This window comes from Trichoderma reesei (assembly GCF_000167675.1).
Source record: "Trichoderma reesei QM6a unplaced genomic scaffold TRIREscaffold_12, whole genome shotgun sequence".
NCBI classification, from domain to species: domain Eukaryota; kingdom Fungi; phylum Ascomycota; class Sordariomycetes; order Hypocreales; family Hypocreaceae; genus Trichoderma; species Trichoderma reesei.
The window spans coordinates 269,927-291,499 of NW_006711159.1; the positions used below are offsets into that span (position 1 = coordinate 269,927).

A 21,573-nucleotide genomic window follows, 5' to 3' on the forward strand; every position below is an offset into this window, starting at 1 on the left:
TGAACACCATCTGAACGACATCCATCGAGAATCAACCATTTCCATCTCTAATCCAACACCAACCGAAATTGTTTGATGTGGTCGGTACAACAGGGCCCAAATGTCTACTGAAGAGCTACAGAGCGTGTTTGGCCAAGAAGACCATCAAGTGCGTTGCAATCTTGAAAACCCCCCCTTTTCACCGCGTCTGCCTCGTCGTTTGCTTGCTGGCTAGCTAACTGAACCCTTTGTTTATACGCATACAGGTGGCCTTCATCTTCAACCCCGAAGAAGACGAGCCACCGCGCCGCGAAAGGCCGCCAAAGAGGCGGAAAACAGCTCGCCGCTCTGCGGTAGCCGAAGACGACGAAGAGGATGAAGACGGCGGCTTGCGCTCGTCGTCGTGGTTTGCCCCGTTGCTGGGCGAAAGCATGGCTTGTGCGCGGCGGAGGGAGAGGCTGCTAGAGGAGAGTTGGGCCATGGTTGATGCGCGAATACAGGTGAGTCTTATGAAAACGTTTTGGGCGGCAATGAGTTTGTGAATGAAGCCTTGATGCTGATTGAGTGAGAAAATGTCCAGGAGATTTTGAGGGACTCCAATTCTGCGACGTTGGATGGGGTGTCGCGGTTTGTTCGGGATGCGAAGTCGGAGTGGTGAGAGCCGAGTTCCCTTCCCTTTGTCCTTTCTTCTTCAGAAGAGGGAGATAAACTCCATGAGATGAGATGAAATGTAATGAGATGAAAGACAGGGTGAGGCTAATCAATGGACTCCAGCGGCGACAAGATTCCATCTGCCTTCATCATCACGGGGCCCAACATTGCCTCCCAGGACCTGCTCTTTGAACAGCTGTCTGATTCCCTCCAGCGAGCGTCGACCAGCAAGTTCATCCGGCTGCGGTCTTCAGAAGCGACCAACCTGAAGAACGCCCTGAAGAAGATCATCCAAGACGCCACCTCCAGGTCGCTGGTGGTCGACGGCGAGGAAGACTTGCAGCTTGCGCAGGCATCGGGCCGACGCTACCTGCCGTACGATCTTGAGGCGCTGCGTGTCTTTCTGGAGCACCAGCCGCAAGAAAACATTTTTGTGGCGTTTCAGGACAGTGAAGGGTTTGATAGTGGGTTGCTGTCTGATATGATTACCCTGCTGAGGTACGTTTTTTTCCCCTTTGCCGCTGAAGCCTCTAATTGCTTCTTGTCGTGTTAACGGTGGTATCAGTTCATGGCGGCCACAGATACCTTTTACTCTGCTCTTCGGCATTGCTACATCTATCGACCTACTGGAGAGCCGTCTCCTCAAGTCAGCGTGCCGGTTGATTCACGGCGCGCAATTTGACTGTGTGCAGACGGAGACTATCTTGGAGAGCGTCTTCATGGGGGCAGTGGTAGCCAGCGATATTCCCCTGAGGCTAGGGCCGCACATCCTTCGGGGCATGCTTGACCGTCAACGAGACCAGATGGCAGGTATCCAGGCATTTATCAGCTCGTTGAAGGTATGTATAACGATGGTGATTGAAGCTCGGCTACGAAGCTGACGATTCTAGTACGTTTACATGTGCCACTTTTACGCCAACGCGCTCAGCGTCTTGATGGCTCCTGAAACGGCAGAGGAGGAAGGAATCCTTCAGGACGGGCACCTCGAAGCGCTGCGGCATCTCCCCTCGTTCCGACACGAGGTGGAGACGGCCGTTGAGCGTGCAACGGCCGATAGCCTCCGGCATGCGCGCTCGCTGCTGGAGGACGACGAGTATCTGCTCGCGCAAGCTCGGGCCAGTAACGAGCGTCGACAGGATTGGATGGACAACCACCTACGCTTACTCCTGGTCAGGGAGGCCGCCGGAGCGGTTCAGCCCCCATTCTCGCGGGCGTACGTCGACTCACTCTCTACGGCTTATCCCGAGTTTGGAAACGGCAGCTTGACGGAACACATCCGACGGATGGGCTCGGGTGCGCTCGCCAGCATGCTGCGTCGGGTCATCTCCATCTTCAGGGATGGAGAAACGAGCCTCCGCCTGAAGCCCGCGTCGAAGGAGCACGACACCGCATTGCTGAGCTTCCTAGAGGATACGCTCTCCCGCCTGGAGAAGCTGGAAGCGGACGCAGAGGGCGCGGGCATGACACTCCACACAAAGTACAGCAGTCAGAGCAAGGTGATGCGCACGACAGTCATTGCGCAGCGCGTCCAGCTGAGCCGCGACTCGGCGGCCCTCCGCGACGAGGACAAGCAGTTGACGAGCCTGGTAGACGCCGTGTCAGAGCGGCTGACGGCTCACTTCGGGTCGAGACGCCCCGAGTGGGAGCTCTTCTCGGAGGCGTGGCTGTACGACAGCAGGTCGCCCCTGCGGGACGTCATGGTGCCACGGCCGCGGGTGACGTTTAGGCGCAGCTTGGCGCGACCGTACGACTATCTCTCCTGCGGCTGCTGCAGGGGCAGCAACGGCGACGATGCTGGTGCTGGTGCTGGTGCTGGTGCTGGCGGTGTTGTGCAGGCGACGCTTCCGGCGGTTTCGATCCTGTACCACTTGTATCTCGAGGCGGGGAGCCTGATCAACGTGGCTGACTTGTGGTCAGCGTTTTATGCGCTAGTGCGCGAGGAGAAGGAGGGAGAGGATGGTGTTGAGGGCGAGCAAGAGGACGACGACGACGATGGCGAGCAGAGGGAGCTTCGGCGGCAAAAGGACGAGCGGAGGGCGCTGGTGCAGTTCTATCGCGGGCTGGCGGAGTTGAAGGCCATGGGGTTCGTCAAGAGCAGCAAGAAGAAGGCGGACCACATTGCAAAGGTGAGATGGCTGTGAAAAGGGGGGGATCGCATAGAGGGGAGGGGGGGGGGATGTACAAGTGAAGACGGGGAGCTGTTTTTCTGTTTGGGATGTTGGACGATGGAAGGATTCTGGGGGATGCGAAAGTACAAGGCATCAAGACATGGTGATGGATCGAGAGGAGGAGACGATGGGAACGTGTTTGACTACAGTAAGAAGGGGGGGGGGGGGGGGGGGGGCGGCAAAGGATGCGGAATCAACAAATGACACATCGATCAAGGCAATCTGACTGAATTTACATATATTATATTACACATGATGGGATGCCCAGTATCCATCCATCTACAATGGCTTCATGGCATCCCCCTCCTCCTTCTCCTCCTCCTCCTCGTCCTCATCTGTCTGGCCCCTCTTCTCCCCTCACACACAAGATCTTCCCTCATCCTTCAACAAGTACCCAGTGAAAGAGGAAAAGACCCCTCTCCCCCAAACGAGAAAGAAACCCGGCGCCTCACTATTAGAAAAAAAATAAGGCGAGCCTCTTGGATTGTCGCCACGTGCGGCTGAATTAGTCAAAGCAGTTGGAATGAATGAATGAATCAAGCAAAACCGGTACAGCTTTTCTCTTGATCAGCTGAGCAGCGCCAAGCACTCACCACTCTACAAACACACACACACACACACACACTCGCTCGCTGAATCCAGCCCTTCCCGTCGTCGCTTTTTGATCACGTTTAACCAAGGTACTACTACCTACTTAGTATGCCCTGAGGATTTGTCTTTTTTTCCCCCCATCTTGGGTGTGTGTGTGTGTGGACATGGCATGACATGTTTAAGAAAGTGTTTACGGGGATTTTGTGTCCGAAAGGGGAGATTTCAAGTACAGGTACATGTGTTACTTACACACTTACACTTACAGTTACAATTACAATTCACAATTACATTGCGACGGACACTTTTGTTCTAGACAGCGGAGAGTACTATAGGTAGTATTTGTAAAAGCAAATGCCAAAGGAAAGACAAAAGATTCTTATAAAGTTCAGATAAGGTAGGTAAGAAAAGTTGCCGAAATGATATTGGGGGGGCTGCCAAATCATTTTCCACTGACTCAAAAAACGGCCGCGTCAATCAAGCGAGACAAACAATTAAGAACAAAAAAATAATAATATCAGAATAAATAATGGGGAAATAAGGTGAGAAGAGAAAGAATAAACAAACGACAAGGGCATCGGACGTTTCATTGGGAAAATAAAAAATGTCTTGGGTTTGTGTTGCGTGTTTCTGGTCGAGTACATTGTACGTCACCTTTCAAGGTAGGCAAACCTGATGCTTGTTGGTAGTAGTAGTACTACTAGACGCCTTACAATAAGGTAGCGATAACAGCAGTCGGAGTGATACTACATAGTAGACAGATGGAAGAAACATGCCTGATGCAGGTGAAGCAGAAAACGGAAAGGTAAAAGTAAGGTAGTAGGTAGTCAGCAATGATGGGAAAATCGGTACATATCACGGCAAGTGACTCTTTGTGACAAGAAAGCAAGGTAAAACATGATGGAATAGTAAGCATAGAGTAGTATTCTCGCTGTTGGAGCAATGGACATGACATTTGATGAATGGCACTACGCCGGATTTGTCTCGTCACTTGCACCGACAGTATTACGCTGCCAAATTGAGGTTGTACTCGGTCAAATCTTCTCACCGACAATTGCCTAGAAGCTGGATTGACACGAGACAAAAGGCGGGCAAGGATTAGAGTCGTATGTGTCTGCGTTGAGTTGGTATTATGTAGTGCTACGCTCGTGTCTTGTCGTCGTTTGATAACCCCAAACGGCTCCAGCTGCAGAAGCATCTCATACGGTAACTACCTACCAGGTAGGATAGGGTACTATGGATGCGGTCTTGATAACCTCTCACCAATAATGCAGATCCAAAAGTTGGTAAAGAAATTGAACCGAAAAGAGGCCTTTTCAAAAATCAAGAAGAACTAAAAATCAAATAACAGATATTTCTAGGTACCGGGCAGAGACGGAATGCCTGACACAGAGTGTCACTCTCTAACATGAAGCGGCAGGTATGGTGGCTTGTTTCTATTTTTCGCTCATGGCGTAAAAAAACATGCCGCAGGGTCCAAGGGACAGAAAGAGGCTGAAAGCTGAAAAAAGAAAAGAAAAAAGGAGAAGGAAAAAAAAAAAAAAGAAGAGCAAACGGCATGACCATGCAAGGGCGGTCTGTCCGGGCACACGGGACCGAGTGCCGCTTGCCTGAGTGATTCACGTTGGTGATGCCGGAGCATCTGGGTTGAATCACGGTCCGGTGAACAGCAGCGGAAATTCCGTGTACTCACATCACATCTACTACATGTACTACTACTACTACTAATAAGTCAAGTTGGCCGAGGTTGCGGGCAACAGTTGGGCTGTCTCGGAGGGAAAAGAACAAGATGGACCCGGAATCCAGCAGCAGAAGATTTGGGTTTGTCAGTTTGTTTCTCAAATGACTCTTTCTGCTCATCCTCTTTCCTCGCCTTTCACCCAGGGGTCCCTTTCCCCAGCTGAAGACAAGGAAGCCCAGCTCGATGTAATTGGAGGGGGCCGGAAAACGAATCACATCACGATGCATCTCCAAGTTGCTCCTGTTCCCTCAGCTCGGGTCACAGCACCACCAACATGGGGGTGAGGGCCCTTCAGGGCACAAAGGAGCAACACAGGCGTTTTTTGCTCCTCCGTTGTCCAGAGTCGTATCGGGAGACGGCCAAGTCACCACCAGCAGGCGGGCAGTTGCAAGGCGAAATTGGGCTTGCTGGTTCCACCGCGCTGGGGGGGCGGATTTGAGACATGTAAGATTGAGAGATGGTGATGGGGTAACAGTGGCATTGGGCACGGAGAAATCTCACCTGCGCGGCGCCCTACGTGTATGTATGTATGTGCAACAGCCGGGTGCAGCGCAATGAGTCGTTTAGGCGAGGGGAGAGAGGTGACGCCTCTCATGCGACTCTCCGGCGGGATGTGCTGTGCTGTGTTGTGTTGTGTTGTGTTGTGTTGTGTTGTGTTGATGGCTGTCGTTGCCTTCACGGCTGCCACGTATGCTGTGTGTAGGAGAATAGGTGGCCTTTGTGAGAAATGAGTTGTATTCAGCCTGCAGATGAAACCGCACTCGGAGAGAGGTGCCAACTCATCGACCCAAGGCATGTCGCAGGACGAGGTGCGGCTCAGGAGGAGCATCGTGAATCGCCTCCAATGCAGGCGTCGACTGACTGACTCAAGTGAGCTTTGATGCTCACCAAGCCCAGAGTGCCACCACAATGACTCTCTCGACTCGCCCTGCAGCTGGCTCAACCCGGCCGTGGTCTATTTCTGTTTATTGTCTCTGCTAGTGCATGTCTCATGGTGACACACGCAGAAGCTTCGACTACTACGCAGGCCGGCTGAGCGGCTGTGCCGTAGACAGACGGTCCATCCAATGGTGACAGGCTGCCTCAAGGGACGTTTTTTCTCTTCACTTCAAGCGGCCGTTTAGCCAGTGGGCCGCGGTTTTTCTGGAAGCAACAGGCAAAGAAAGAGGCAGACAAGCGTGATCCATGCCATTTGAGGCTGGCAATAGGGATTGGCGGAAAGCCAATGGAACTTGCACATTCGGGGGTTGGACAAGCAAGAAACGCCGGCCGGAGAGTAACAAGTACTGCACATGCGCTGTCGATCACGCTCCCAGAACCGGCTGTTGACAACACCTTGTACATACATTAGACTCGGCTCTGTTGGTTTGAGAACAGCCGCTCGGGGCTCGGGTCGAGCTTGCAGCAGCAGCAGCAGCAGCAGCAGCAGCAACGGCGGACAAGCACCCAACTCGGCTGCACGGAGCAGTGGGATCCAAGCAAAGGATTGGACGCCATCCACGGCGACTTGCCTCTGCCCATCAGACACCTTCAAACCAATCCGCAGGGAGAGTGCAATAGTCGTATGCAGGCCATCTTATATGCAAGTATTCGGGTCAACAAGTGGCGAGTGGCTGGCGGCTGGTGTCCGGCGTGTCTGGCGGCCACATGGCTGGACGGTCTAGACGCCCATGTGCCACCCGATCCTTTGACGGCATGGGCAAATTGCAGATCGTGTGGTGTGCAAGGGCACAGGCAAACCATGTAGGGCACCAACTGTCTGCAAACGTGCTCTGGTTCGTAGCTTCGTACATAGTTTGAGCATCTGTGACCGAGTACTACTGAAATCCACGAATGAAGCCGGCGTGCCGGAAAGGAGGGGAGAAAGAAGAGCAACGCGCGAGGGATCAAAGGGCGAGCAGCATGCCGAAAATAGGACGCTCATGGGATTCGTAAAGGTGCCGTCTCCGCAGAGCATTCCAGCCCAGCGCACCGGCGCGACTTGGGGGACCTGGCGCTGTCTCTCCTTCATGTACGGCGTCTCCATACTGGCCGTCTCTGGTGGCCGGACTCAGCCCGGGTCTCCTTCTCTCGTCTTTTGCTTCCGCGTCCTTCAGGTGCTCTGTGCTGTCGCTGTGCTCATCACTCGAGACGAGACGTGGGGCGGCTTCTGATCCGGTCTTGGACGGTTGGAGCCTCTGCCCGGAACCAGCATCGCCCTTGGACCCTGTCAACTGTGTGTGTCGTACAAAGGTAAAGAGTACGACTGATACGCTGTGCAGCGTCCTCCAAAGCCTCGAGGCACGAGGGCACGAGGATCCGGTACCGAAGACTCCCGGCCCAACGTCGACGGAGACATTTTTGGCGGTCTCGGGCATCCCCAGGCTGTTGGGTTCCATGGCCGGCGTTGGCCAAGTGACGCTGTATGCGAAGCCAGTACGAGAATGAACTCGGCCATTGTTCGCTGGCAGCACGATGTCACCGCCGACGGAGCAAGCGAATCTCCCGCTGCTCATGCACACAGCCAAAGTCGGTCCTCGTACTCGTACGGTAGCATTCATCCATCATCCATCGTCACGCTTCTGTTTGTTCCTTTGGGGCTTGCGCCCAGGGTTCTCCTCTGGGAGGGTCAGCTCTGGCTAGCAATGTCTCACTCTGGGCGTCGTCGCTGCGTCCGTCGCAAAGCTCAACCCCCCCATGGAGGATGAACCCCCCCAGGCGAGGTAGCGTCCGACCGTCATTGTGGTAAAGGTTGGCTCGGAGTGGCAGCGCGCGTATGAGCAGTCGTATGTCATTCCTGGCTCTTCGTACACGTAAACTCGCAGGTACACGTAGTGATTTTTCAGGGCGTGTAGGTACCTACAAAGTGGCATTGGCCGGAGCACCCATCAGCTCTCGTCAGCTTGCCGCACACTCGCAGCCCAGATCGAGTGATGGCAGAGTCTGCATCTGGAGAGCACAAGGACAGGGGAATGCGGCACGAAGCCGCGGAAATTGGACGGGCAGCAAGTTTGCAACTTTGTCGCAGCGCTGAGGGTCGAGGTTCCAGCCCAGGTGTTCCAGGTGGCCGCTTTAGTGAGTTCAGGACTCCATGGTAGTGGTTGTCCCGCCTGTAACTCAGTGGCCACCCTACCAGACCAGCGGGCGGGGGCCCCTACAACCCCTAGAGCGTCCCCAGAGATGCAGCGCACGCGAGCGGCGGCTCCGTCGCCTACAGGCCAGGTACCGCTACCGCTGGCGACGACACCGGCGCGGCGCCTTGCCCAGAGCAGTAGCAGCTGCGTGGATGGTGGGGAGCGTCGCCTTGCAGTGATTTGCGTGAATCTCGCGGCCAGCAGAACGAGGCGCTCCCAATGGCATGGCGTGGCTGGCAGGCGGGCAGAGGCTGAGGGCCAGCTGCCAGGGTTGCCAGCATCCCGGCTCCAGACTCCGGCCTAGACGCCTGCGCTCCAGACTCCTGGGCTCGCTCATGGGACTACTGCCACCCCCCCCGAGGCGGTATAAGCCCCGGCCTGATGACGATGCAGAACCAGGAGCGCCGTGCAGGTTAAGGTAAGGTATACTTAGGTAGGTAAGGTAAGGCAGGGAATGGTACGGTATGGAGTACGAGTAGGAGGTGAGTCTAAGGCTGTACGAGTGAGCACATGTCGATTGCCTGCAGAGGAGGTATATGTATATAAGCCAGGCCTTGGATCTGTCTGCCTGGGCAGCCGAAGTGCCGTCTCATCGCTGTATGTATATAAGAAGGTGTATTCAAGAGCTGACCTCGGAATCCCTCACCTGTTTGCTCCTGTCACGCCCAAGTACTGCTACACCCTCATCACCAACTTCCAAGGAGTCTTGACTTGGAAAGACAAAGTATCCTTATTTGATTCCATCCATATTCCTTTGCCCGAATCAGTCAGCACCTGACCTCGGATTCTCCGCCCTACCAGTGACAGCACCAGCACCAGCACCAGCACCAGCACCAGCAGGAAGCAGCCTCGTCCTGTCGTCCAGCGCTCTTGCCGGTTGCCGCCGACAAGGAAAACGGAAAGACCAGCAGCCAACCAGTCCGTCATTTAAAAGGGAAGCTAGGACCTGCGGTGACGGGCAACTGCCATTGATTGTCTGTCTGACTGCTCGCGACTGCCTCGCATCCGGTGCACGGCGGCTGCGGTGTGAATACGGAAAGAACCAACAACCGCAAGTGGTGCTCCTTCCATCTATAAGCAGCCAGGGGCTATATCCGCAGCTTTGCTTTCAGACAAACCGCATTTCCTTTCTTTTTTCTTCTCTTCACTTCCTCTTTCGTTTGCATACAAAGGGGTGGGAAGCCCGAGCTGAACAAGCCTCGTTCGCCTTGTCTCCGGACTTTGTCTCTACCTAGTCTTTGAACGGACTCGTACTTTGTGGACGCCAAAACCGCCAGCGTCACCCGGGACAGACGCTCCGCATTCACACAGCGCCCTTCCGAGAACGGTCAGTCTGAGCGCAAAAGCAACAACGCAGCAACAAACGATTTTAAATCGCGATCTAAAGATCGATCGAGGGCTGAAGACTCTCGGACCTTATTTAAATCGAACCAATCTTCCCTGTCGTGCATCATTTCCGACAGACATCTACTGGGTTTGCATCGTCGAGCTGGGCACATCGACAGCGAAATCACCTCCACCACTACCACCACCACCACCATCGTCATCATCCTCCGCCAAGTATCGGAAAGTTGACATCCAAGGGACACAAGGACGGATAAGGGAAAAGAAGGGAATCCACCAAAGTCTATTCTTTTGCGACACACTTTACCTCATCATGATGCATCACCGCCGCCTGCCCTCTCACCACCACAGCCAAAGCGCCCTTCGGCGCCGTCTCGCCAAGAACCCCGAGCTCGCTCATAAACTACATCAGATGGCTCTGCCCCTCTCTCCTCTCGTCCAGCTCACAACTGGCGCCGTTCATCCTCACTTCCCGCGCACCGTGCTGCAGTTTTGGCTTCTCACAGATGCTCAACTCGAGTCTCTCGCCCACTTCTACCACCAGCGCACCCCCTCCCCCTGGTCTCGACAATACCCTTGCCCGGTCAACTGGCGATCTGACGCACCGCTGGAAGAGAAGCGTCGCAAGATGGGCAGATTCATTGGTCTGAGAGGCTGTGATAGCCCGGCTCTTATGCTCAAGACAGAGGAGCAAATTGCTAGAGATGCCAGCAGAAACGCGGCCGATGAGGATGCCTTGAGGCGGAAGATGAACCCCTTCTCTCAGCCATGACGGAAGATGCCCTCCTCCTCCTCCTTTTTCTTTACGACTCCACACATGTGGTTCCCTATTCACCCACCAACGGTCTAGAATCAGCATCCTGGTCCTGGAGTTTGAAGGTTTATGGCGTCTGTTTTTCTTTTTCTATGCTTTTTGTGTTTGCCATTGGATGAGGCGTTTCCCCCGGAACGGCTGTTACTTGCATTTTAGATTGGCAACTTGAGACCGTCACCGGCCACCCCATATGTTGCTTTCGTACATATCATGTATATATCCTGGTGTTGGACTACAGGTTGCGTTGGCTGGAATGTGCAATTACAGCATACACGGAGCATCGGAGGGAGAGGTGGATTCATCACTGGGAGCGACCTGTGTAGAACAACTTCAGCAATGATTTGGCATGATATAATCCCTTACTCTATTAAGACAATACAAGACAAATCAATCATCATCCTTCTTCTTTTCATCTGTGATGCCCAGTCAAACGCCTTGGAATTTTTCTAACCCATCAAGAGACCGCTGCACCTGTCGATGTGATGCAGATGCAGTTGCGGTGCGCGCGAATGCCCAGTCGTCATCCTGATCGTTCCTCTCTCCCTCCCTCATCATGTCTATATATGTACACTGGCACCATCTTGTGCCACAGCGATCTTCTGCCCTCAAGTCCCTCCCTTCTGCTGCCGTCTGGCCCCCTCTGCTGTTTTCTCATTTCTTGCTACCCTTCTTCGAAGGAGAGTCGACCACCACGGCATCATCCTCATGGCCGTCCTTTGTTGAGCCCTTTTCAGACTCGTCGAGCTCCTTCATGAACTCGGCCTGGATCTGACTCCGCTTCTTCAACCACCAAGCCTTCTCGGCCTCGGTTTGGGATTGTATCTCCTCAAGGCGCTGACGGAGCTTGGTGTTGGCGGCGATTTCGTGCGCAGACTGGAAGATGACGGGGCCCCAGTTTGGTGCCAGGGCGTTGGCCTGCAGTACCTGCATTAGCAATCTTGTTTGAAGGATCCTGAGAGGATAGAAAGTGTGCTTGATGACACTGTTAGGGCACAAAGACGTACCTCGGTAACGACGTCTCGTAGCTCCTCCTCCATCTCCTTCTCTGCGCGCAGAAACCGCTGCCACAGGTCGTCGCCGACGCTTCCCCTCTGGAGCAGCGCTCCGCAAGCCTGCTTCGCGGTCTTAATGTGGATCAGGCGCTCAATGTCCTCGACCGCGCGCCGGAGCAGGGCGGCTCGGAGGACACCGTCGGGGACCTTGGGGGCCTTTTCGGCGCCCTCTTCGGAATCGAGATGCAGCAGGGAGAGGTAGATGTCGCGCTGGAGGTGAGGGCCGAACCACGGCGCGAGGTTTGCGCTTTCAGCTGTATGGAAAAACAAGTTATTTGGGGTTAGCGTTTGCGGCGATGAAATGACGATGATGGCGTTTTGGAGGGGAGGGGGGAACAAGAGGAAGAATGGGTTGGGGTGTTTTGCTCTTTTCTTGCGTACCGGCTTTCCGTCTTCGATAGATTGTGGAAAAGGTCATGAGGGCGCCGCCGAGGACGATGAGGTAGGCGAATGGAAGGGCAAGGCCCTTCCAGTCAATGTCGAGCATTTTGACTGTGTGTTTGGTGGACTTTTGTGTCGCTGGATGGTCGTCTACCTATCGCGGGATGCGGTATCGAAAATGGAATTTTCGGGCGTTGGTGTTCCTCTCCGGTAAGATGCGTTGTATCTCCAGATACTAAGAAGTCGCACGCAAGAGGACAAAATGAGCGGACGAAGAAGAAGCGCAGAAAAGGTGCAGCGCTTGTGATATTTGCTAGTTGTATGTCGAGGGTTGCAGGCTGAAGCTCCCTGGCGATGGTAAAGAACAGAGTGCGCTGGCCCTCGACATAAGATTACTGGCGGCTTATCGACACGTCGCACACATGCCACCGGTTTCTTCTGGCCAGATTGGCGGCAGCGCTTGCAAGGCTGTCGCGGGGAGGTACTTTGGGGTACGTACCGGCTACCTAGGTACCTACCGATTGGCAACTGCCGCTTCCAGCAGAACTCGGAGCTGCGGGTCCACAATTCCAGCGACATGGAAGCAGCTTGGACCAGAGTACCTAGGTTCGTGCCTTGCCTTAGTAATCAAGCGGACCGTCAGATCTTCCCCCTCCATTCACAGACGACAGCGTGCTTACCTCATCTAGGTGGCGCCCGCTTCAGGCACACTGTGAATGACGCTCTTGCTTGCTTGACGTACATAACTCTGTACTGCCACCAGACCCGTTCCCGAGCTGGAGCTCTCATGATTCAATAAGCTCCAACCGCCTCTTCTTTGCCATTCTTCTCTTGCCATCTCCTCCGCCGTGCAGCTTTGATGTGGCTGTAGCGCGGCTTCTTTGCCGATTCACAACCCTCTTGCGCCTTGTCTTCCTTCTTCTTCCTTCTATTTCCTTTTTGGCTCCATCTATAATATCTCGAGTCACGTTTCTGCTTTAACACATCACGGCTCGTGCCGAATTGCCTACATAAAGCTGACGTAGGCCCGGAATCTTCCCACTACCCAACGAACACCTCGCAACGTCTCGTTCGCAGTCAAACCTCGCCCATCATGTTGATCAGACTGCGCGGGCCGGACGGCATGATCCGCCTGACGGTCGAGCCAATCACTACCTTTGGCGACTTGGGTCAACAGGTGAGGAGGACCGCATTCCTGGCCGTTGATGTGACCTCACGGTGGGAAGAAAGGCATCCTGACCGAATCTTGCTATAGCTGCTCACTCATCTACCATCGACCGTCGATCCCACGACCATCGTCCTGTCCAACTCACCAACAGGCCGCGACGCCAAGAGACTAGGTGATATTGTTCAGTTCCAGATCGGGCAGATCGGCCTCAAGTACGCCGCTGGACATGACCCTTCTCGTTCAACGTGGAGGCCCGGGACATGCTGCTAATATATCGACCTACAGACATGGCGACTTGATATTCCTCACCTACCAACACCAGTCCGATGGTGATGCTACGAACGGCGATGTTCCCGCGCCGGTCATCTCTGCCAGGCTGAACGGCAAGCCGGTGCTGCCCACGGAGGACCACCCGATTGACCCTAAACCCGAAAGAATCTCGAAGCCGTGGGAAGTTGTGAAGCAGTCGGCGCTGGATGACCGGCTAGACAAGCTGGATGGAAAGATTCCTCGGGGACGGGGTAGGATGTGCCGACACGGCCCCAAAGGCATGTGTGATTACTGCCAACCTATGGACCCTTTCGATCCAAACTATCTGGCAGACAACGGCATCAAGTACCTTTCCTTTCACTCATATTTGCGCAAGATCAACGCCGCGACGAACAAACCCGAGTCCGGAACGTCTTACATACCGCCTCTTGTCGAGCCGTACTTCCGAGTCAGGCGCGATTGTCCGTCCGGTCATCCGGCTTGGCCAGAAGGTATTTGCACAAAGTGCCAACCAAGCGCCATCACGCTGAACCCTCAGCCTTTTCGAATGGTGGACCATGTCGAGTTCTCCACTCCTTCCATTATCGATGGCTTTATTGACGCCTGGCGGAAGACTGGGTCGCAGCGACTGGGTTATCTCTATGGGCGATATGCAGAGTACACCAAGGTTCCACTGGGCGTCAAGGCTATCGTGGAGGCCATCTATGAGCCGCCACAAGTTGATGAAATCGATGGCATCACCATGAACGCTTGGGAGAACCAGAAGGAGGTTGATCACATTGCCAAGCTCTGCGGGCTGGAACCTGTAGGCGTCATCTGGACCGACTTACTCGACTCAGGCCGTGGCGACGGATCCGTTGTCTGCAAGCGTCACCTCGAATCATACTATCTCTCATCTCTCGAGATTTGCTTTTCCTCCAGACTACAAGCACAGTACCCTAAGCCGTCAAAATGGAGTGACTCTGGCCAGTTCGGTTCCAACTTTGTCACCTGTGTGATTACAGGCGATGAAGATGGAAACATTGGCATCTCAGCATACCAGATGTCTAACGAGGCTGTTGAGATGGTGAGAGCTGACATTGTGGAGCCGTCGGCAGACCCCAACTCCATGCTTGTTCGCGAAGAAGAGGAGGACGACGGCTCCGTCAGTCGTACGAGGTACATTCCTGAAGTCTTCTACTCCAAGATCAACGAGTACGGAGCCAAGGTACAGCAGAACGCCAAGCCAGCGTTCCCCGTCGAGTACCTCTTCGTCACCCTGACACACGGCTTTCCCGACGAGCCCAAGCCCACGTTCGCTACCCAGACAGGGTTCCCTATCGAGAACCGCGAGTACATTGGCGAAAGTCAGGAGCACTCTGCTCTAGCGCGGGCCCTGAATCTGCGACCTGGCCAGAAGCCTAGTGATAACGGCCAAGAGGTGTCAAACTTTCACATTCTCTGCTTCATTCATCAGCTCGGAGTTCTCTCAAAGGTTTGCCTTCTTACGACGTTCCTTGCAAAAGTGCACGTATCAATGGAACATCTAACTAACCGTGATCTTTACGCCCACTGTAGGATGAGGAGGCCCTTCTCTGTCGCGTCGCTACCCAGCATGACCTCGCCGACTCGTTCCAGCTCCGCTCTACGGGAGGCTGGCAGACACTACAAGTCATCCTGAACTCGACTGGTGAGCGAATCCCCAAGCGTCCACGAGAGGACGGTGGAGGTCCGCCAAAGACCTCATCATCGGTCGCGCCGCCTCCATCGTCTTCACATCATTACACAACCCCTTCTATTGTCGGTGAGCGGGATGAGCCACTAGCTAAACGGTTTGCTGCCTTCAGGCTGAACGAGCGTCGTGCCGCGACCCCAAGCAATTCTTCGCCGCCGCCTCCCTGAGCTTCCAACCAGGAGTTTGAAGAGCGTGATACAACGTTGACTGCTGGTGTTTCTCAAAGCCGGAGCACTGCTTGCAGAGTGGGTTTGGAAGACCGGGCTTATATCGTATATGGATTGGGTGAAATGGATCTTCAGAAGCATCATGATGTATACTGGACCTTAATGGTTTGATAACGGGCTTGGGCAGGCGGCAATATTGCTTAGGGACAGCGCGGGCATAGATTCGGCATAGGAAACAGTTGATATGCATTTGAGTTGACACGTAAATAAGTGTATGCAGAGTTGCGGTGCTATATGTTATACTATTCGGGGTTAATGAAGATGTCGATTCAAGTCCTTAGATATGCTGGATAGGATCGCGATATCTCTAAAGCCAGCCTTGAGTGGAGGGCGGCTCTAAGACATGGTGTTGACAGAGCTGTCTGATAGATTATCGAGATCGAGTGTTACTGGATTATCTACTTGGGAGCGTAACATCTCCTATGAGTAGGTAGGTAGCAGCTGGCATGTGTCTCATGTTCTTGGCCTTTAATTCAAGGCATCAGGCTGCCAGCTGCCTTGGCCCGGTAGTAATATAAAGTCTCGTTTGGCAGAGCATCTCCTTCGCTTCTTCTTCTTCTTCTTCTTCTTCCTCACCTTCCTCTTCCTCCTTCGGTTTCCTTCTTACCTTGCCCTTGAAACCTCCCACAAGCAAGATGGCGGACATGGAGGACATGGAGGGCATGGATATTACGGAGGACACCGAGGACATTGGTGACATGGAAGACATGGACGACAAGTTGTCATGTAGCTCGGAAGTGTCTATCATTGATCGTAAGCTGACAAGCCTTCCAATGTACGACAACCATCGTTGCCAGTATTGACACTCATATAGGCACAAATCCAAAGGACCGCCCGAGATCCATAGAGGATGCGGTTGACTTGGCCATCGGACACCTCTTCCCGTGGGTAAACCACTGCTCCAATGTCATCACGCGACAAGTGGGAAAAGCACTCAAGAGAGCGTATCTGGAGGAATCCCGAAGCTGGTCGTGGGAGATGAGCCTCGAGTTCAGACACACCGCGCCGACGCTCAACTTCTCCGTCTACGCGCAGACGGGATCCATCACCAGCCACATCATCGGCAGAAAAGCGAGGAACAACGGCGCCACCTGGGTTCATTTCTGGTTCCTGCGCGTCATGTTTGGCCCGCGAGCGTGCTCGAGGCAGCTCTGGTTTGCGGAGCTGGTCGATAAGCACCCTTGGATGCTCGACGAAGCCCCCGGGGGCGTCGTTCCTTCAACGGCATACACGATCATCAAGTCTGGGCAGGAGGACTGGGAGCCTGCGACGCCGAAGACCATGGAGCGGCCTGATGCCCTGGCTGTCGCACGGGCGAAGCGAGAGGCTGCTGCCGAGAGCACCTCTAACCCACGGCCCAGAAAGACGCCCAGAGCATCTACTCCTGCTCCACAGCCGCAGGAGGAGGCGGCGGTCGAGGGGGATATATGGGCCCAGCTTGATGCCGCGGATTTCAGCGAGGCTTTCAACGCCCGAATTCCTTTGAAGACGGATGGAGAGTTGCAGGGGCTCAAGGCAAAGCACGAAGCGTTGCAGTTGGCACACGAGACTCTTTGGGAGAAGCACAAGGCGTTGGAGGAAAAGTACCGCAAGCAGGAGGAGAAGCTGGAGAAGCTCTGCATGGGGCTTGTTCAGCTTGGGAACTTGGTGAAGCATCAGAATGGAGTTTGAGTATGGGATACGCATTGAGATGGGGCGGAAGGATCAACATGGGTTTCTCGGGATACTCATAACGGGGCATATATTGCATATTCATACAAGAAAATTGATAACCTGCAGACATCATGACATGTGTACAGCCCCAGGATAGAGCTGAGAGAGGGTGTGATTCAAATGGTGTCGGGTCCAAGACACGGCCGCTCAATATCTTTCAGGGGAATTGGCTATCCAGCACCCCTAATTAGGATACTCACCATTCTAGCAGAATCAGATCTCGATGGCTGCATGCTGCTGTTGCTGCTATAATGCTCTAAGTAGATATCATAATCTACTCTGTGCTACTATCGCTCCTTTCTTCTGATCTTAGTAGAAGCATCATTTGACACCTGCTCAGTAGATATAGTAGCTAGAGAAATCCATACTAGCACTTTGACGCCGTCTGTATGAATTGGGGGGACGCTGGATAGCCGACTCCCTTTCTCAGGGGCTGGTCTTGTGGAAGGCCAAAGTATGAAAGTACGTGGAGGAATCAGAAGCAAGTCTAATAGTCAATGGAGGACGGTATTCTAAAACCGCAAGTAGTTCAGACATGTATATTTCGCATTCACTGAATTCCATACGGCACAAGGTGAGCTAACCACATGACAACACATATAATGGTACAAAATAAAAGGGGGGAGGCGTTGCCAATAACGTGAACCTTGTCAGCCGGTAAACGACAAAAGTAGTGAAATTTAACCCTTTTGAATTTTTCAACACACCATGATTCTCTTGCGAGGGGGCTTCGGCAATGACCAGATAGCCTCTTCTCTCCCGTCTCGTCTCTTTCATCCCGTCAACATTCGACAAGAGTTACGGAAAGCTACACATCTTTTGCAAGCAGACTTAAGCCGCTCCAGCGTTGGTCTTGCGAATCGCGGCCCTGAATCGTGCAGCACGAGACCGTCTGACGTTGGACCCTGAAGAGCTCTCCTCATCGGCCTCGCTAGGCTCAGTGACCAGTGCCGTCTTGTTGGATGGAGGCGCGGTGGCCAGTCCCTGGGCAGTCAATCCTAGACCCAACCCAAGGCCAGGAGCTGTCGAGTTGAGGAGCCCAAGGCCGAGGCCGAGGTTTGCCGTGACGTTGACGGCGGGCAGCAGGCCAGCAACGGCCGAGGCCACGTTGGCTGCGGCGGCGACATTAGCTGCTGCGGCCACGTCGGCTGCGACAGGCAGAGCTACTCCCAGAGCAGCAGCAGGGTTAGCAGCAGCACCAGCAGCCAAAGCAGATCCAAGGACGGCGGCGGGGACGGCAGCTGCAGGGGACAATGACGAGCCGAGGCCGGAGAGGGCTGATCCCAAGCCTGAGACGGTAGATCCGAGGCCTGACCCGAGGCCGGAGACTGTCGAGCCGACGGCAGAGATGACGGATCCGAGGTCAAGGGGTGGAAGAGCTCCTCCCAGGCCGAGTCCGACGTTGGCTCCGACGTTGGCTCCCAGACCGAGTCCAAGACCTGGGACAGCGCCGGCGAGATTGCCGAGAGCTGCTCCCACAGCAGGAACTATAGATCCGACGCCGGGAACGACCGATCCGATACCTCCGGCAACAGACCCAAGGGTGGACGGAAGGCCGCCGCCGGTGAGGTTGCCGATGGCGTTGGTGATGTTGCCGATAATGGCGGCAGGGGTGGAGGTCAGGTTCCCAAGGGCACCCGTGGCATTGGACGGGCTGGGGAGCAGGCCTCCAACTGGGAGAGCTCCTGTCAGGCTTCCAACGAGGTTGCCAGGGTTTGGAAGGGGGGCGCCGCCGGTGAGGTTCCCGAGAGCTGCGGTAATGTCGCTCGTGAGATTCCCGATAGGCGCTGTCAGGTTGCCGACAGCTGCGGAAGGATTACCCGTGAGGTTTCCAAGAGCTCCCGTCAGGTTACCCAGAACTCCAGTGGGCAGCCCAGTCAGGTTTCCTAGGCCTCCAGCAGGGAGAGAACCCAGAAGTCCTGTCAGGTTACCGAGGGCTCCGGCGGGCAAGTTTGTCAGGTTTCCAAGAGCGCCGGTAGGGAGCCCAGTCAGATTCCCCAGGCTTCCGATGGGGAGAGAGCCCAGAAGTCCTGCAAGAAGGGCTGCGGGATTCAGGCCAGGGACACCTCCTGTCAGGTTACCAATAATCCCAGCGGGCAGACCAGTCAGGTTTCCAAGGGCCCCTGTGGGAAGACCAGTCAAGTTTCCTAGGCCCCCAGGCAGTAGAGAACCCAAAGTTCCCGTCAGGTTACCAAGAACCCCAGTGGGTAACCCAGTCAAGTTCCCCAGTCCTCCGATAGGGAGAGAGCCCAAAAGTCCTGCAATAACGGCGGCAGGATTGGCGATAGGCAGACCTCCTCCTGTCAGGTTACCAAGAGCTCCTGTTGGAAGGCCAGTCAAGTTTCCTAGGCTTCCAAGCGGTATAGATCCCAGAGGGTTTGTCAGGTTTCCAAGAGCCCCTGTGGGAAGGCCCGTCAAGTTCCCTAGACCTCCCAGTCCAAGTCCACCAAGCCCTCCACCAAGTCCGGCGCCGCCCGCGTTCAGAATTATCGCGATTCTCAGGGCGAGTGCAAGACGCAGTCCAAGAGCACCCTGAAGAGTCAACCCGCCGAGGCCACCCAGACCTCCCAGACCGCCGAGAATGTTGGTCAAGTTGCCAAGGGTTCCGTTGAGCCCGCCGAGGTTCGGGATCAAAGCTCCAGGAACGCCAGCAGCTGGGTTGATTCCGCCATTGCTGCCGCCGGCAAGACCACCGAGAATGCTGGTCAGATTGCCAAGGGTCCCGTTCAGAATGGGACCCAGGTTGAGTCCGCCGTTGCCGGCGTTTCCAACGGGGAGGCCACCGATGGAATTGTTCAGGCCACCAAGAGTTCCGTTGAGAATAGGCGGCAGGTTCAGCGGTACAGTGCCGTTTGAGCCACCATTGTTTCCGCTTCCAGGGTTGCTGGCGTCCAACAGCCGCTGCAGGAGACGAGCAAGCGCTACAGGGTCAAGGTTGTGTGAGGCAGCGAATTGCCTGACGACTTGCGTAACAGTGTCCTGGCTGGTGGCATTCCGGACAAAGTCGAGCAGCTGCTGGAGCTCCTCTCTGGTCAGCCTCGGGGCGTTGATTAGGGTGCCATTGGTAACGGTTCCGTTGGCAACAGTGCCGCTGCCGTTGGTGATGTTTGTAAGTGCGGAGGTCAAGGTGCCGAGGCCCTGGTCCATTACGCCTGGAATGCCGATTCCAGAAAGGCCGCCTCTGCCGCTGCTCAGGCCGTCGAGAGCCTCTACAAGTCCGCCGAGAATACCCTTTGATCCTTCGAGTACCTTGCCGAGACTGTCATCTGAGCTGCCGAACGCCAGGACGTTCTTCAGGCTCTGGAAGAGTGCGCCGGGGTCAAGGCCGTGCAAGGTAGCGTACAGCTTGATGTCGTCTGTGGCCTTTTGCGTGTTGCCATTGGCTTTCTTGATGATGTCGGTGAGGTCCTTGAGTGTTGCGTCGTCCAGCCCTCCTACCAGGCCCCTGAAAACCCCGTTCGTGATGCTGTTGCGAAGGTCGTTCAGGTTGGGAATCGCCGCCGGGGCACTCAAAGGAATAGGGATAGGAATAGCAATAGGAATGTTTGTAGTTGAGCCACTTGGGGCAGCACTCGACAGGCCGTTGAGAATGCCAGTCAAGCCACCCAACACGTTGCGCAAGTCTAGACCAGCCCTCGTAGCAGCTCCATTCAGCCCCTGAAGGATTGAGCCAAGGTTAACGTCTCCTTGGCCGGTGAGGCCAAGACCCCTGAGCAGATCAGGCGTCGAGATGTTGCCGTTTGGAGAAGCACCAAGGCTGTTGAGGAGGCTTGCAATGGCATTGTCATCGAGACCAAGCCCTCGCAGAAGACCGGTCAAGTTGAGCGTGCCGTTACCGCCTGACCCGCCAAGGTTGTTCAGGGCATTGCTCAAGTCCAAGTTGCCAATGTTGCTTCCGAGGCCAAGATTCTTCAGCAGAGTGCCCAGAGGCACGATTCCGTTGGCATCGGCCCCAAGCTGTCTGAAGATGTCGGAGAAATTTGCTGGGGCGAGTCCGAGCTTGCTGATGAGGTTGTTCAGGTTGATGTTGCCTTGGACGTCAATGCCGAGATCAACCAGCAGCTGGGCCAAACTGGGACCCCCTGGAATGCTGACAGAACCGTTCAGACCAAGGCTGAGTCCAGTGCCGCTACCCTGGCCGCCAAGGAGGCTGTTGAGGAGGCCAAGGAGTCTATCGATGACGTTGCCGAAGCTGGTCCCCAAGATGTTGCCTACAGTACCACCTAGATCACCAAACGTGCCTGCTTCATCTCGCTTCCCGAACGAAGCCGTCACCAGGAGGCTATTCAGGAGTTTGCGGTCTGACTGAGTGAGTTGACCCGTCGAAATATGAGAAGCCAAGAGCTTCAGGGCGTCCGAGTTGGGCCCTTGAGCTTGAAGAGCAGAAGACTTGGCAGGCGCTGCCACTGAGCTTCCCGCAAGAGCAGCGACGAGAACAAGAGCCGCGCTCAGCTTCATCTTGAATCTTGTGATTCAAAAAAAAACCAAAGATATCAAGAGAAGATCAATGAGTTGCAAAAGAAACTGGAGGCGCCGAGATGCCAAGCCAGATAAGAAAGCACAGAGAGACAATTCCTTCGAATGGCCTGACATGGACCGAAGGGGTCTCTCCTCTTATAATTAAAGATTCCATGACTTGATAATAATCAA

The 21,573-nt window shown here is 54.8% G+C and overlaps 6 protein-coding genes across 6 annotated transcripts; 4 read left to right on the forward strand and 2 right to left on the reverse strand.

The window, feature by feature from the left end:
* Positions 1-100: 100 nt before the first annotated feature.
* TRIREDRAFT_4366 (uncharacterized protein) lies at positions 101-2,771 on the forward strand (the record flags this gene model as incomplete). The annotated part of the gene is made up of 7 exons (XM_006966131.1): positions 101-148; positions 246-479; positions 560-633; positions 754-1,128; positions 1,196-1,469; positions 1,521-2,561; positions 2,655-2,771. The coding sequence occupies 7 exons, from the start codon at positions 101-103 to the stop codon at positions 2,769-2,771; spliced, it is 2,163 nt and encodes a 720-aa protein (XP_006966193.1).
* Positions 2,772-9,900: 7,129 nt separating this feature from the next.
* TRIREDRAFT_63413 (uncharacterized protein) lies at positions 9,901-10,356 on the forward strand (the record flags this gene model as incomplete). Its single annotated transcript, XM_006966209.1, has 1 exon — positions 9,901-10,356. One exon carries the CDS (start codon positions 9,901-9,903, stop codon positions 10,354-10,356), a length of 456 nt encoding a protein of 151 aa, XP_006966271.1.
* Positions 10,357-10,731: 375 nt separating this feature from the next.
* On the reverse strand, positions 10,732-12,137 carry TRIREDRAFT_49149 (uncharacterized protein). Its single transcript, XM_006966320.1, has 3 exons — positions 11,832-12,137; positions 11,403-11,704; positions 10,732-11,313 (listed from the first exon to the last, which is right to left on the reverse strand). Exons 1-3 carry the CDS (start codon positions 11,935-11,937, stop codon positions 11,050-11,052), a joined length of 672 nt encoding a protein of 223 aa, XP_006966382.1. The 5' UTR covers positions 11,938-12,137; the 3' UTR covers positions 10,732-11,049.
* Positions 12,138-12,924: 787 nt separating this feature from the next.
* On the forward strand, positions 12,925-15,150 carry TRIREDRAFT_122396 (nuclear pore complex, npl4 component; the record flags this gene model as incomplete). The annotated part of the gene is made up of 4 exons (XM_006966210.1): positions 12,925-13,008; positions 13,087-13,211; positions 13,285-14,743; positions 14,827-15,150. The coding sequence occupies 4 exons, from the start codon at positions 12,925-12,927 to the stop codon at positions 15,148-15,150; spliced, it is 1,992 nt and encodes a 663-aa protein (XP_006966272.1).
* A 695-nt stretch (positions 15,151-15,845) lies between these two features.
* Positions 15,846-16,881, forward strand: TRIREDRAFT_108457 (uncharacterized protein; the record flags this gene model as incomplete). The annotated part of the gene is made up of 2 exons (XM_006966211.1): positions 15,846-15,963; positions 16,025-16,881. 2 exons carry the CDS (start codon positions 15,846-15,848, stop codon positions 16,879-16,881), a joined length of 975 nt encoding a protein of 324 aa, XP_006966273.1.
* Positions 16,882-17,754: 873 nt separating this feature from the next.
* On the reverse strand, positions 17,755-21,381 carry TRIREDRAFT_108458 (uncharacterized protein; the record flags this gene model as incomplete). The annotated part of the gene is made up of 1 exon (XM_006966321.1): positions 17,755-21,381. One exon carries the CDS (start codon positions 21,379-21,381, stop codon positions 17,755-17,757), a length of 3,627 nt encoding a protein of 1,208 aa, XP_006966383.1.
* Between the last annotated feature and the right edge of the window lie 192 nt (positions 21,382-21,573).

What these genes read in the sequence shown, in the direction of transcription:
- TRIREDRAFT_49149 (XM_006966320.1), bottom strand. Translation starts at nt 11,937, where the DNA reads ATGCTCGACATTGACTGGAAGGGCCTTGCCCTTCCATTCGCCTACCTC. An exon ending in CTATCGAAGACGGAAAGCCG is followed by an intron (nt 11,705 to 11,831) that starts GTACGCAAGAAA and finishes TTTTCCATACAG; the next exon opens with CTGAAAGCGCAAACCTCGCG. An exon ending in TACGAGACGTCGTTACCGAG is followed by an intron (nt 11,314 to 11,402) that starts GTACGTCTTTGT and finishes CAGGTACTGCAG; the next exon opens with GCCAACGCCCTGGCACCAAA.